Source organism: Salvelinus sp. IW2-2015, linkage group LG18 (assembly GCF_002910315.2).
Source record: "Salvelinus sp. IW2-2015 linkage group LG18, ASM291031v2, whole genome shotgun sequence".
NCBI lineage: Eukaryota > Metazoa > Chordata > Actinopteri > Salmoniformes > Salmonidae > Salvelinus > Salvelinus sp. IW2-2015.
Genome location: NC_036858.1, coordinates 6,725,718 through 6,741,605, shown reverse-complemented (window position 1 = coordinate 6,741,605; position 15,888 = coordinate 6,725,718). Strand labels below are relative to the sequence as shown.

The 15,888-nt window shown below is 41.6% G+C and overlaps 1 protein-coding gene across 2 annotated transcripts in view; it reads left to right on the top strand.

The window, feature by feature from the left end:
- The first annotated feature begins 4,948 nt into the window (after positions 1-4,948).
- grid1b (glutamate receptor, ionotropic, delta 1b) overlaps positions 4,949-15,888 on the top strand; it is a 429,877-nt gene continuing 418,937 nt past the window's right edge. For both annotated transcript variants that reach the window (XM_024008802.2, XM_024008801.2), the window contains exons 1-2: positions 4,949-5,286; positions 8,431-8,586. In XM_024008802.2, the coding sequence (XP_023864570.1) occupies positions 5,205-5,286; positions 8,431-8,586 (238 nt within the window). In that variant the 5' untranslated portion in view covers positions 4,949-5,204. The remainder of the gene's footprint in view (positions 5,287-8,430; positions 8,587-15,888) is intronic.

The window sequence follows — 15,888 nt, the reverse complement described above, 5'->3', positions numbered from 1 at the left end:
CTGGGAGGAKGTGCTCTTATTCTCCATGGACTTTACAGTGTCCCAGACTTTTTGGAGTTACTACCTCATGAAGCTGGTTGAGAGAATGCCAAGAGTGTGCAAAGCTCTCATCAAGGCAAAGGGTGGCTACTTTGAAGAATCTCAAATATAAAATATATTTTGATTTGTTTAACACTTTCTTGGTTACTACATGATTTCATATATGTTATTTCATAGTTTTGATGTCTTCACTATTATTCTACTATGTAGAAAATAGTACAAATAAAGAARAACCCTTGAATGAGTAGGTGTCAACTTTTGAYTGGTACTGTACATTACAACCTTATGCAATTGAATCAAATTAATAAAGATTATTAACTCAAAGCCCAAATGCTCATTTATTAATGATGATAAAAACCCCAGATGTAGTTTCTATTATTCTTTGTTGCGTCAATAAAGCAGGTAAAACATCATTACATTTACATAATTTCAATTGTCATGCAGGACACCATGACAGTAGTTTGTGAAGTTAGAAGTATCAGGAACCCTATGTATCAAGTGTCTCAGATTAGAAGTGCTGATTTAGGATCAGTTTTGAATTTTAGATCTAAATGACTAAGATTATATGTACGTGGGGGACCTGATCCTAGAACAGCACTCCTACTCTGAGACACTTGATACATACCAAGGTCCCAGGTCATTGACTTGCATGTGAGTCATTGGCCAGATGATAGTCTACCTTTAGGTTCCATTTTCAGTTTGAAGTTGACAAAAACAGAGCTTACTGTAGTAGTAATCTGATGTTGTCATGACAGCAAATGTGACAGGTATACAGTAGGCATACTGCACAAGCGTGTCTGCTAGCATTCTATACCCTTTAAGGATTTATTTTTGTCTGGATAGGCATCATTTGATCTTTATCCAGTAACTTCAGCTCCAACAGCTGATTTATGACTGGGCTGGGAATATATTTGTTAACCTTTTTATGAAAACTTGAATACGTTTTTCTCGTAACATATAATGCATGTATGTGCAACACAAAATAGACCTCCTACCAGTGGTGGATAATATACCCAATTGTCATACATGTTTTAAAGTAAAGATACCTTAATAGAAAATGACTCAAGTAAAAGTGAGTCACCAAGTAAAATACTACTTGAGTAAAAGTCTAAAAGTATTTTGTTATAAATATACTTAAATATCAAAAGTAAATGTAACTGCTAAAATATACTTAAGTATCAAAAGTAAAAGTACAAGTATAAATAATTTCAAATTCCTTATATTAAGCAAAGCAAACGGCCACATTTTCTCATTTTTTTATTTACAGATAGCCAGGGGCACGCTCCAACACTCAGACATAATTTACAAATGAAGCATGTGTTTAGTGAGCCAGCCAGATCAGAGGCAGTAGGGATGACCATGTGTTCTCTTGATAAGTGTGTGAATTAGAAAATGTTCTTGTCATACTAAGYRTTCAAAATGTAACAAGTACTTTTGAATGTCAGGGAAAATGTATGGAGTAAAAAGTTCATAATTTTCTTTAGGAATGTACTGAAGTAAAAGTTGTCAAAAATAAAAATAGTAAAGGAAAGTACAGATACCCCMMAAAAACKACTTCTGTAGTACTTTCAAGTTTTTATACTTAAGTACTTTACTCCACTGCCTCGTACCTTTTGGTTCTCCCCATATTTCATATAAACCGAGTGTACAAAACATTAAGAACACCTTCCTAATATTGAGTTGAAAAATCCAGAAGTGTTGCWGTTCTTGACACTAACCGGGGGGCATGGCACCTACTACCATACCCCGTTCAAAGGCAGTTCAATCTTTTGTCTTGCCCATTCCCCCTCTGAATGGAAAACGTACAAAATCCATGTCTCAATTGTCTCAAGGCTTAAGAACCCTTCTTTAACCTGTCTCCTCCCCTTCATCTACACTGATTGAAATGGATTTAACAAGTGACATCAATAAGGGATCATAGATTTCTCTTGGATTCACCTGGTCAGTCCATGTCATGGATGAGCAGGCGCTTTTAATGATTTGCCCACTCTATATATAAGTGTGTAGAACTGGTGAAAAGATGGCCTATATTAGTCAAACAAACCCAAACTCCATCCAGAATTACAGAACAGCATRGGCGTGCATGCTCAATTCACTCCAATGACTGGCTTGACTTGGTCTAGGACCACCAGCAGAACAGTGTCATCGCAATATGACAGCATTAGCTTCTCCGCTTCATACCGTCTCATCGCATCCCAACACGGGCTACTGTTAGCGGCAATGATTCCTGTTCATATGACAATATAATTGCACACCTATCGATCAATGCTTTAATGTGCTGCGAGAATGGATCATTACTATGTTTCATTGCTTCATAGCGTCGGAAATATTGACAGTTCGTGACGATGTGTAAGGAAATGTAATTTGTTTGTTTGCACATATGGGACTTCACAGCTGGGCAATTTGCAACCTCAATGAGGCTACTGGATTGACAGCTGGAGTGTTCTTTAACTGTTAGCGTGGCGGTCAGGATCCCTGGGCACGTGCCCTGCGCGCCTGGTCGGTATTCGGCCATGATTACTACAAGTTTAGATAATTAGTTAGACTAACTTACCAATCTAAAAATTGTTATCTGACCTGGCTAATTGAGTGGCTGTCAGTGACTGACAAAACAAGAGAAAAACTGCTGATGCACAACCACATGTCGAACTTGCACCTTGTGCATTCTACTATTCTAACTCTCAACAGTAAGTTGAGACCCTGATTGAGTTAAAAAAATKATGTATATATTTTTGGGGGTTCAGGCCCCCTAGCGGACAGGCCCCTAAGCATCCGCTTATGTCGCTTATGCCTAGAGCCGGCCCTGTAAAATGCTTACTGGAGACAGTACATAAAACTGTCTACAAAATATATTATAGCATTGTAGCCTATATGTATTGTTTTCATAAAATATATGACATTTTGTGTCCTTGGATKTTACTTGGTCTACGCTGGTGGAATGCTTGACAAATGCTGTACTGTATGTAATTCAGTTATTTTCTTATTCTGTGGTTTAGTTCAACATTTATTTAAAACTATCTACAGGCTAGGAGTCGGTTCTCTATCAGTCTCATGCCATTTATTAGAAAATCCCTGTTTTCTCTCGACACTGCTCCTTTTCCATCTTGGGAGAGGCTGAAATATCGAGCTGCAGCAACCACTTGTTACCAGAGTCTAGCTGTGGGCGCGCTTTCCCTACCGTGAACGTCAACCGATATAAAATCCCAATTCTCTGCATGTGGCTCGCAACTCAGTGCCTCTGGCCCAATCCTGCTATAAGCAATCAAYTATGTTTTCAGACGCATATTGCATTGCCCTTATTACCTAAAATATATATGCAAATTATATAGGCAAAGTTTAGAAGCCAGAATTCCCTTAAAATGTGTAGGAAMATGTATGCATATTCATACACTGTATGGGCTAACAAGAGGTATTATTGTTATTATAGCGTTCCGTATGTGCAGCTCTGTAAGGGAGGCACGAATGTGATCTGACATTGAGTCATCATAGGGCGATGAGTAGAGTCCGRAGCTGTCCATGGACGCGTGGTGCTGAAATCTCTCCGTGAGAAAAATAGACTTAGCCAAACAATTAAGGGACATTTCCGTCTCTCATTCATTCGCAAGAAATATCCTTTAATTGTAAGATTAAGAATATTACCGTTCCATTTCTTACATGAGGAAATCTTCTCTGAAATGGACCATTGTCATGGGGAAAAAAACAAGCCAGAAGGTTCTTCCGTTTTTGGAGTTTCAGGATGTGATCTTCCTTCTTCGGCCATCTACATGATCAACCTGTAGTATGAACCTCGTAGTTCAGAAAATAGAATAACATAATGATGTCACTTGGCTCCATGTCCATGTGTACAATCTCTCCATAACTTATGACAGGTTCGACAGGTCATTCGACAGGTTCGACAGGTCATTTAACTGGCATGCAAGAAAAGTTGTGTACAGTTTGTCAGGCGTTAATATAAACAGAATTACTATCATAATGCATGTCTCCAAATACAGTYGATATGGAAATGAAGGCTTACCACACTGTCACCGTGGTCAGTGGAATAGACACTGTAATCAATGGTTAGAATATAATACATAAAAAAAAATGTGTAACAAAACTCCCAAAGACAGTGGGCTAACAGATCTAGATGAACTCCTGTATCAAACCATGACAGATGTGCTCTATACCCACCCGTGTAACCTCTGCGTCCAAACTACATTGCAGTAGCGTCCCCTCCACAGCAGTATGTGCGCTCACGCTTTCTCCCCGGGCAGGCACGCTTAGCAGACGCTGTCCTCTCCATGTCTGTTCTTTCCGATTCATGCCATTTAGTTAATTTTCACATGTGAATTTGTTCAACGCTTCAAATGGTCCCCTATACAAACCTGTAGCTGTGGAAAGGTTTTACGCACACACATACACATACCCCTCAGCGCAGTATGCTGCGTGTGGCATCCCCGTAGCTACAGGCTACCATGCACCAATCTATTTGTCATTTGAAAGTATAGTCTTCTTTGAGAGTTAACTATAAATCGGAAGTTATGCTCCCGGTGCGATTACTTACACTGCAATGCAAGTCTGCTTTTCGCGCCATCCATGTGCTTTTAATGCAGGCTATTCTTTTGTTTTCCAGGTTCCCGACCTTCCATGGTAATGTACATTCGCTGATAGACGGAGCCTCAAGGGCATGTCTTGATCGCCGTCCCCGTCTCCGGTATGCTCGGATTCCATCTCTCCCTGCCTGCTCCGGACAGCTTAGCCGTGTAGATAGAGAGTCTCTGCAGTCACGTGGGTCGGGAAAATCGAGAGTGAGCTACCGAGAGACAGCGCGCGCGCGCGCGCGTGTGTGTGTGTGTGTGTGTGTGGGGGGGGGGGGGGTCCCTCCTCTGCAGTTTGCAGATTGTTATGTTTCAGACTCTCGCTGGATAGAGCGAGAGCCACAGATAGCGCGCCCGATTCTCAGCCTTACTTACCGAAAAGCTTTTCTGTCCAACCGCCACCTCCCTTTCCCACTAACGTATTCTCTATACCCCCGGAAACCCTGGACATTTTTCCTCCCTCCTTATAGTTTTCTCTTCGGCTTTCATTCAGTCGCAATCTGAACAACTGGTTTACGCACTGCTGCTGATTTGGATTGGTCTGACACACGAGGGGCCGTGGATGAGCTGCTTTCGCCAAAACYGGAGATGGAAGTGCTGATCATATGTATTTCGTTGTGGATATTGCAATGCAATTCAGTGGCCAGCGCGGACTCTATCATTCACATCGGTAAGGAGCTTGTGCAGGGGAGAAGGGATGAACACGCGGACGTGTGATATAAACCCCTTCGGGGCTTCGAATAAAACAGTGCAGTCTTTTGTTGTTGAAATTAAAGACACATTTAGGAAGGCATAAGGGTGACAGATATGCATCTTGAATGTGTTAGTAAGTAGCCTGTATGAAGAGCGAGTTTGAACTAAAGACCTTATACGCTTGATCTGTTGTTCTGGTCAGTAACGTTGTCATGAGTGGCGCTGTGAAAATTGTACAATATCTTCATTTGAATTCTAAACCATGCAGTCATTATCAGAACAATTTGTCAGTTTACATTGCGTAGTATACAGAATATCATATGAATGGCTTTGCAAACGCTTGGTTGAAAGTCCCTGGAAAAGTGCAYCGCTAATGTGTATTTTCATAAATCATGAGAATAATTACAATATTACAAATATATTGTTATTCACACGACAAAACCTAACTAATTTGCTTAGATCAGAGGAACTAACACAACGTGGGTTTTTAAAGGTTTGCCTATCCCTTCTCCTCCCGGTCCCCATCTATAGCTTGAACTTTGAATTGAACGTGAGCGAAATGTTAATACAAGCCTGTGAAGGAAATACATAACAAAGGGACAAATACTAAACCAACAGTAGAATAGATTCCAGTGTAATCTGTTTGGTGAATTTGGGTGGGTAAGACTTCAGATTTGTMCAATTTATTTTATCTGACTTGAATTTTTTTTTTTACTGAAACAACTAACATCGGTGGTGGAGGAGAAGATGGTGGGGGGRAGGGAGGGGTCAATATGAATGACTTGATTATTGTATTTCTGAATAATGCCACTGGCATTTGTTTAATGCCATTTGTTTAACCAAAGACAACTAATACACACACACACACATACACACACACACGCACACGCACACGCACACCTTAGCAGAGGAACATTCGTTTTTTTAATTTTCCATTAATTAAAACCTTTGCATACCAATGGTGATGCAGTGACTAGTTGATTGCTTGAAATAAAGCCACCAAGCACGACAACAGTTGAAGCATTTGACATTTGAGAATTCTGCAGTACTTAGACATGTAGGTTATTTGTCTTGGACACTATCAAGCTTCAGAGGCAGSATTGCGTGGGTTTATAATTAAACATGTATTGGATACATTATCATCGATGGCATTTGCACTTTTGTCTGCCTAACCCAGATATAAATAACAACCGCATATAGCTAACAAAGCCGGTCTWAAGCAAGTTGGAATAGTTGTAATGTAGCCATTGCACTTTTGTCATCCCCACCACCCTCTCTACCCCGAAACCAGGGCTTTTACCTGGATTTTGCTATTCTAAGGTTTTCAAAACGTTMATTTAATGTCCGTTGAGGTTGTGATGCGTTTTTGGCACATTTTGTTCTATTGGAATCCAATGTATCGGTGAKCTTGACAGAAAAAGCTTGCAATGCAAAGCCAGTGAGTAGCATATCGAGCATGCTATTTCAAGCTTTAGCCTACCCTTGAGTAGCCTAGGCTACGCTAATCTTATCATGAACATGGTTAAAACAATTAATKATTTTTCTGATTAACTTCCTATTAAATATTGTCTTAATGAGTGAAGTTGAAGAGTGGTACACCATTACGTTCCAACACCATGAATGTTCATTTAAAAGGCTTGACGCATGAGGCATGAGGTTCAAATAGTCCTTCTCCATAGCCGGTCTCCGTGCCCAGTCTGCTGCTGCGCAAAAAGTCTGGATAGCCCTCAATACAAGACGGGTCGAACTTGGCAACTAAAAGACTGCCCACTATCGAATGTGGCAGTTTCATTCCGGTAATTTTTTAGGGGGTTACTCCTCCTAGCTTTGAATGTAGGCTATTAATGTGAAATGGATATGGCTATCCTACAGATAGCAGACAGTTTAGGGCTATTGTTATTGTGCGTAAAATGCTACCAATAGAGACAGTCAGTTGTGAACGACGTGAAATAACCAAGTTTTCCACCTCATTAGCACTATATCCTTTAACTCTCCTATTCTTTCTTCTTCTCCTCCATTGTAGCTAAAAGAGGAGTGTGTTTCCTAAACAGGAGAGGAATAGGTCTGTCTCATAAATTGGACACCTGACGTGAGGGATTTACGGGGTGATGAGACGCTGGTTATCTAGCCCTGCATTGGAAGGCGAGCTCGAACACCGCGAATCCAATCGGTTCTCAATGGCAAACGGAATGGGCAGATGCGACATTCTCATCCCCCGCTAAATAAGATGAACACACCAGTCAACCATCAAGCAGGCTATTCGCTCAAAACACCTGCACACCTGCAAAATACGATACATCCTAATCTACTTTATCGTATAGCATCTGAAAGCTGTTTACAATAATGAACTTCAAATGACTGATAATGTATCAACAAACAATTCCAGGTCATGAAACTTTAACGGATTTCATAGTGTAGTAGGTCTAGCATGGGCGAGGTTATATTGTGAAGCCCGGCCCATATCTAACTGAATCCGATGATGAGGGGGCAGAAATTGCCCCTAACTACTGATACAGGTCCAGTTTTTTTACAATGGTAAAAACAAGGATTAGATTTCGGTAATCTGGTCCAAGATACAGTATTTCGTTAACGTACATATTCTAAGAGGAGCTGGAGCTGAAAGTTTGTTTAAATGGGTCGAAAACATGGTACAACATTCTTGCTCTCCATGGTGCTGAAATTTTGGGATCGCGTAACCACCATTGACGGGCAGGGAAAGTGAAAAGTCTTGATCTGGCATCCACCCATTCAATGATCTATGTGTGTGTACATCCGCCAACATTTCATTATAATGCTAATTAAGCTTCACTGAAAACCTAAATCAGAAAAAGGCGATTTAACGTGTCATGTCACCCCTTTCTTTAACAAATTCGACCTTTTCAATAGTTTCTCTGAAACTCACCTCGTCCCCAGCCTCAGCCCCAGCCCCAGGCCCAGCCCCAGCCCCAGGCCCAGCCCCAGCCCCAGGCCCCAGCCCCAGCCCCAGGCTAATTAGGCTACACATAGGCAGAAGTGTCAGTTGAACGAGATTTCTCTGAAACTGAAATGCAATTGCCTCAGTAGTCTTAGAAAACGGACGTCTACATATATTGCAATGTTGAAAATGTCATATTTTCAACAGGAGCCATATTCGAGGAGAACGCAGTGAGGGATGACGAGGTTTTCCAGCTGGCGATCTCAGACCTCAGTCTCAACGACGACATTTTGCAGAGCGAGAAAATCACACATTCCATAAAACTTGTCGAGGTTAACAACCCCTTCCAGGCGGTCCAGGAAGGTAAGTGGGATGCCATTGAATTGTTTTAATGCATTGTTTTCCCTTTCCCCTTTCGCCATATTTGGTTAGTACTTTATAGTATGATAACCTACCTCGAGTGCAGTTTGTAGGCTAGTTAGTCATATTTTTAGGATGGGAATAGAGTCCTTTTAAGGGGACTATCTGTTCCTCTTTGATGCTCTTTAAAGCCAAGGCTCCCCAAACTAGTCCAGCAGCAGTGTATTCTGTGGATAGAAAGCTAGGTGGAAGTATTGAGTCGAGCAGGACTCAATAGCAATTTTCGACATAATTGCCATCCAGTACGCAGAAACCCCTATAGACGGTCTGCTTTCAAAAAGGGCAGCCTCATTTGCTTGTCTTACTGTTGTATGGATGATGATCATGATGATGGTAGATTTATAAACGTTTTTTTTTTACTGTACTGTTTCAGACTGTAATATCCATAACGGAAGGTGTAACATCTATAGTAGTCGTTTTTCCTCTTTGGTAGTAATGGAAGTTACAATCTTTTCAAAATAGTCCTTGTTTTGTTCAGCCAAGCATTGCCTTCGAAATGCCTATCCATGTTAAGACTTACAAACTCACAGGCTTTAGCTAATATGTTCAGTCTCTCCAAAAAACGTGTCCATTTCATGTAATATCCTTAATCCCTCTAATTTGCTTCATATCTCCAACATGCCAATATTTAGAACTCCCAAGGAGCACAACACACAATCATAGGAATCATTTCAATTTTGTTTGTCCATTCTGAGACATTAAAGTTGTGATTTTGCATTCAAATGTAACATCCATAACACTGAAATCGCCCTGTAAATCTGTTTCTGTGTTGAAGAAGCTATGACCTTTGAAAAGACATCAGTCAGGGGAGAGTTACAACGGAGATGTGTCATTGCTCTATCACACTTAAACGCTGTATCCACAGTGCATTCACACGCTCATTTGTGTCAATCAAGCTACAGTTAAAGATGCACTCCAGGATCTTAGATGCACTCCAGGATTTATTAGTCTACCTGGCCTACATATAGTACGAATTGGATTACTAACATATCATACGAAGTGCAAAATAAATGCAGGACATCACGTGTCATACGAAATGGATGACACAGGACACCATTTGATGACGTAGTACACAAAAAACGAGGACCACTTTTGGCTCGTGAGTACCACTTTCAAAACTAATGGCTGAAATTATACAAACGTTTGATAGTGCATCTTTAACACCCACCCCTGAGAGTTGAGCAGGGGTTAATGTCCCTGTGAATTAGCACAATCAGCGTGTTTGACCTTTGCCTTGGGTTATGTTCAAAGCGTAGACCACCGGACGAATTCTGAGTACAGGGATGTTCTAGAATGACTTGTAAACCATGTCATCATTACTCGCCAGAGGTCTGTATAGGTCGCATACAGTACATGCACACTTATCTTGTTTTGGCAGCTGTTGATGTTGAATTGAAATCGAAACTCAGTCAGTGATCCTTCCGTGACCTTCCAGAGGAGGTCAATAGCAGCAAAGGACATGCTGCTCATTATTTGCATACATCTCTTTCAGCAAATCTATGTTAACTGCATGTAAGTATACGTGGCCTTTGCATACGAGTACACGAACAATGGCATATTTTTCCCATTTACTTTGGAGGCAGCCCGTTAATTGGTCACAGTTGAGTCCCTGGGCTTTTTCAATTAATGACAAAGGGACAGAGAAGATCAATATGGCACAGCCAGGGAGCGGCTCGATGACGTCCCACTCACCGCTGACCTTTTCCTCCACGCCAGATAGTCAGCCCTCTTTGGAGGATTATGGGTAATGAGGGAGGGATTCACACCGATCCRCTCTCAGAGAGCAATAGAAACAAAAGACGCCCAGGGGGCCATGGAGCTACTGATCTGATGCCTTTCTTGTGGAGAGGGAGGAGAGAGAGATCCCTGGCTGACTTAGAACACACCGCTCTGTTGCTTAGCTCCACCAGAGGCGTCATGCCCATAGGGAGCACAAGGGCACGTGCCCCCTCAGATTTGTCTTGTTTTATTTGAGATTGTTTCAGATGTTCAACTAATTACTAAACAGATTTTCTTTTCAAACCCACGTTTTATCGAAAATATACTAAACAAAAATATAAACGCAACATGTCAATTGTTGGTCCCATGTTTCCTGAGCTGAAATAAAAGATCCCAGACATTTTCAATATGCATACGCACAAAAAGCTTATTTCTCTAAAATGTTGTTCACAAATGTGTTACATCCCTGTTAGTGAGCATTTTCCCTTTGCCAAGATAATCCATCCACCTGACAGGTGTGGCATATAAATAAGATGATTAAACAGCATGATCATTCCTTGTGCTGGGGACACTAAAAAGCCACTCTAAAATGTGCAGTTTTGTCACACAGCACAATGCCATAGATGTTTCAAATTTTGATGGAGAGTGCAATTGGCATACTGACTGCAGGAATGTCCACCAGAGCTGTTGCCAGATAATTAAATGTTAATTTCTCTACCATAAGCTGCCTCCAACGTCATTTTAGAGAATTTGGCAGTATGTCGAACAGGTCTCAAAACCGCTGACAACGTGTAACCATGCCAGCCCAGGACCTCCACATCTGGCTTCTTCACCTGCGGGATGGTCTGAGATGAGCCACCCGAACAGCTGATGAACCTGTGGGTTTTCACAAGTGAAGAATTTCTGCACAAACTGTCAGAAACATCTTGGAGAAGGTGCACGTCGTCCTCACCAGAGTCTTGACCTGACTGCAGTTCGGCGTTGTAACCGACTTCAGTGTACAAATGCTCACCCTCAATGGCCACTGGCATGCTGGAGAAGGGTGCTCTCCATTGATTAATCCCGGTTTCAACTGTGGACAGTTTGTATGTGTCATGCGGGCGAGCGGTTTGCTGATGTCAACGTTCCTGGGGTTATGGAATGGGCAGGCATAAGCTACGAACAATGAACACAATTGCATTTTAGCGATGGCAATTTACATGCACAGAGATGCCGTAACGAGATTCTGAGTCCCATTGTCGTGCCTTTCATCCGCTGCCATCACCTCATGTTTCAGCATGATAATGCATGGCCCAATAATGCAAGGATCTGTACACAATTCCTGGAAGCTGAAAATGTTCCAGTTCTTCCATGGCCTGCATACTCACCAGACATGTCACCCATTGAGCATGTTTGGGATGCCCTGGATTGATGTGTACGACAGCGTGTTCCAGCTCCCACCAATATCCAGCAACTTCACACAGCCATTAAGAGTAGTGGGACAACATTCCACAGGCCACAATCAACAACCTGTTCAACTCTGTGCGAAGGAGATGTGTCGCGCTGCAAGAGGCAAATTGTGGTCACACCAGATACTGACTGGTTTTCTGATCCATGCCCCTACCTTTAAAAAAAAGTTATCTGTGACCAACAGATGCATAACTGTATTACCAGTCATGTGAAATCCATAGATTAGGGCCTAATGAATTTATTTCAATTGACTGATTTCCTTATATGAACTGTAACTCAGAAAGATCGACCACCAGCGGTATTTTGCAGAGGGGGCACACTGACTGGACCAGGCAAAGAGAGAGTGTAGAGTGATACACATAATGTCATATGTGGTCCTGTGTGGCTCAGTTGGTAGAGCATGGCGCTTGCAACGCCAGGGTTGTGGGTTCATTCCCCACGGGGGGACCAGGATGAATATGTATGAACTTTCCAATTTGTAAGTCGCTCTGGATAAGAGCATCTGCTAAATGACTAAAATGTAAAATGTTAAATGATAATGCTTRATTTGATTTAGCTGCCGGTGATGGGCAGGACACACAGGAAGTACGTTTGTAAATTAGGTCAAGCTATGTAGCCTATTGATTCCTTCTTGATGAATAAATGTCTTGTTGTTTCTCTGTAATACTAGCCACCTATACATTTTATGAAGTTAGCTTTAGCTAGCCAGCTAGATTGGTTCCCAATCTCCCAACCTCATAACTAGCTACCTAGCCATTTCAGGCTATCAATCAAGTTCGTCTGTGTTTGCTGGCAAGGTTGCTAGACTTGAAAAAAAAACAAGCAATTTCTAAATGAACTGAATAACACTATCAKTCCTTTCAATCTTTTACCTAGATTTTAGCAGAGATGCAAATTAAGATATTTAGATGCTTTAAAAATAGAAACACCAGTCTGGAAGATACAGAGGCATGCTTATATATGCAGAAAAATACTTGGTTTGAACATAATCTGGCAACAGAATGAATATGTGTGCATTAATTATGACGCCGTGATATGTGCCTGTAGTGGTGATGATGTGTGTCATTATCTCATTAACTGTGTTGGAATGTGRATGTAATATTCTAGGCATGTTAATGTACTATATATAGATGACACCCTCATTAAAATGACAATTATATACTGTACATATCATTTATTTTACATAGAATTAGGCATAATGATTATAGCTCCTGATTGCTGGAAAAATCTGTTTCAGGTGTTTGAAAAAGGCAAAATTCTCCAACCCCCTTCCTCCCATCCACACGTACTTCGTKACCCCTCTAAAATAGTAGATGTATGACGCCCCTTCCTGTGCCCATTACGTTTTGTTCCCATACGAAAGGAGGTTAATAAGAAACCCTCTGCCCAGTGCTGTTTCCCTGTGTTTAATTTAAAATTTTTGAGAAATATGATTGGTGGAGTTTTGTAGGASTGAATAACCAATGCAAGTGAAGATACTGGAGGCACATATAGTCCTATGTGTTGTTCATGGTAAGTGTTAGGCAGTGTTTCATCCTTAATGATGTCCATATTGTGTTGCTTGAGGACAAGGAAAGCATGCGTTACCATACCCCTCCCGTTGCCCATGGTTACAGAATAATTCACAACACCAATGAAGACATTTCATAAAAGAGCAGAGAAACATGACATATGCATGTACCGACTTGCACGCACACACACATTTGTTCATTGCAGTAAAGTTGATTTAGCTTGTTTGAAACACATCACATACAAGACAAAGCATTAGTGTTTCTTATGACAGTGGCAGCTCATTAATAATGGTGATTGTGCATTTAGGGAGGAGTTGTTTTTCATCCTTGGAACATGCAATTATTTTACAGCAAGCCTTTGATTTTATTCTATATAAAACTATTGTTTATAAGCATCAAGAATGACTTCTGAAAGTTTGTCTAATTACATTTCTCATTACCTATCAAATGTTTGGTCAGAAATAATTGGAATTAGAACCTCACACTCAGCATTCCCAACCACAAAACAATTTCTATAATCATAATAATAATAACTTATTAAACTTATGTAGCGCTTTTCATAATAGAAATCTCAACGAGCTTTATAATGGTTCGATATTTTTATTGACTCTGATGCTGAAGTGTCATTATTGGATATTTGCTCAACTTTTTCTTCTCGCTGTACACATTTTTAATGGATTTTTAAATTCAAACAAATTAGGCTAATGACGTTTTCTTCATCATGACCAGCAGCTCCATTACCGCTGCTTTAGTGTTAAAACAATCATTTTACCCTGGCATCCTCCGCTGAATTCATTATTGTTATAGTTCATGGAGACATTTTATTGTCTCCTCCTTGTCACAGCAGCATTCACTGGTTGGGTTCCATTATTTACCACATGAATATTCATCTCATTAGAAAACAAAACAGAAAACCCTTTTCTCTCCAGGCTTTAAGCGTTTAATTGATATGCCCTTTTTAGTGGCCATGCAGATGAGATGAGTGTTTATGAAGAACATTCACCCGTCTCTCCTGGAAGTGACCTATTCAGTTGGAGTTCAATGGATATGTACAATACAATCGATACGACTGATAAGGATACATCACAGAAGACTTAAGCCTACTCTTATTTTCACTGTGAAGGTAGAGAGACTCGCRTCTTCGATGTGCAACTTCTCCAATGGGACCAGAGATAAGTGTAACACTGGGATCACAAAGTGATGAGATTGATCTCCCTCTCTCCTSCTCCCTCTCCCTCACTCTCTTCCTCTCTGTTGTGTTTCTACAGTGAGCTCTGAGAATCACTCATGCCCAGCTGTCAGCCAGCTCCTACCCTGAACCCGCATCAGTCAGTGCTGGCTGGCAATGCGTGAAAGACGCCCATTTTATGACAGAGGAAACAATTGGGCAGAATTAATCATGGTGCCGCCCTGACTTTTTCTCCCGGACTGGTGCAATTTAGAAAGGAGATGCATAGCTGGAGTGGGGATAAACATCCAAAAGTACAAGCCCAATTCTGCCTCCACAAGATATACTGCCGTGGTTGCCTCTGAAAGTTCATCCATTAGCTGCGCACCGTGCTTTAAACGGAGCCATCCGGGATAATTCATTTGTGGACTTTACTGCTCATATCCCGGCATTCTGATGCAAACACTGATTCAAATGCGTTCAGGCGGCCTGGCAAGCTGCTTGGGCTCGCTGCGGAGGCCTGTTGCGTGAGGACGGTTGTGTGTGTGTTTCTCCGTTACCTGATAAAATAACCTTCAGACACCTGGGAATCTAATGATGGAGAGCTCCGGTGTGAGTGATGGCTCCCGCTGCTCGGTCCTTTGCAGACAAATTACCATCCTCTGTCCCACTGATGTGCCTGCCCACGGCACGCTTTGTTCATTCGCTTAACTTCTGTCTCGCTCCATTGCTCTCTCTCTGTGCTGATCTGCTCACATGATAGGCACCCATTGACTGCATGTCTGTTGGATACTGCCGACTAGGCCATCATATAGCACTTGCTATCAGCCGTAGGCAATCTCTCATGTTTTAGTATAGCAGAGATGAACTGAGATTGCCATTCAGTGCTATTGTACTTCCTGCTAAAGCATTGAGCCAGACTTGTAGGATTAACTTGCAACTTCTCAAGCAAGTAGGGTGAAGTGGATCAAGCAGGGAAGAAGCTGGTTCCCAATAAAGCATATAACATTTGAAAATGGAACTGAGCCAATTTACCGTGAGAGTTTTTCCCCTTTCGGCACCATGTAGCTAGTAGTGACGGAGGTGGAAGGAGAGGCGTTTTAAACCACTGCAGGGTTAAGGTCTGGCTGTAGTGAAAACAGCTAGTCATTGAAACTGGAGTTATGAGAGCATGGGCCACCACTCTCCGAGAGAGGAAATGTCTATTATTGAGTGTACTTCACCTTGGCGCCAACCTGCCGCCCCACGCTGCTCTGCTCTTAGCCACTGCGGACCACAGTGTGGAAATGCGAAGGCCACTGTAGAGGGCCTCCGTTGGAAGAGCAGAGCGCTTGCTCAACGCCATCGTTGAGGGTTTGATTCACATCCGGGGACCAGTACGAAAAAGTAAGAAAATGT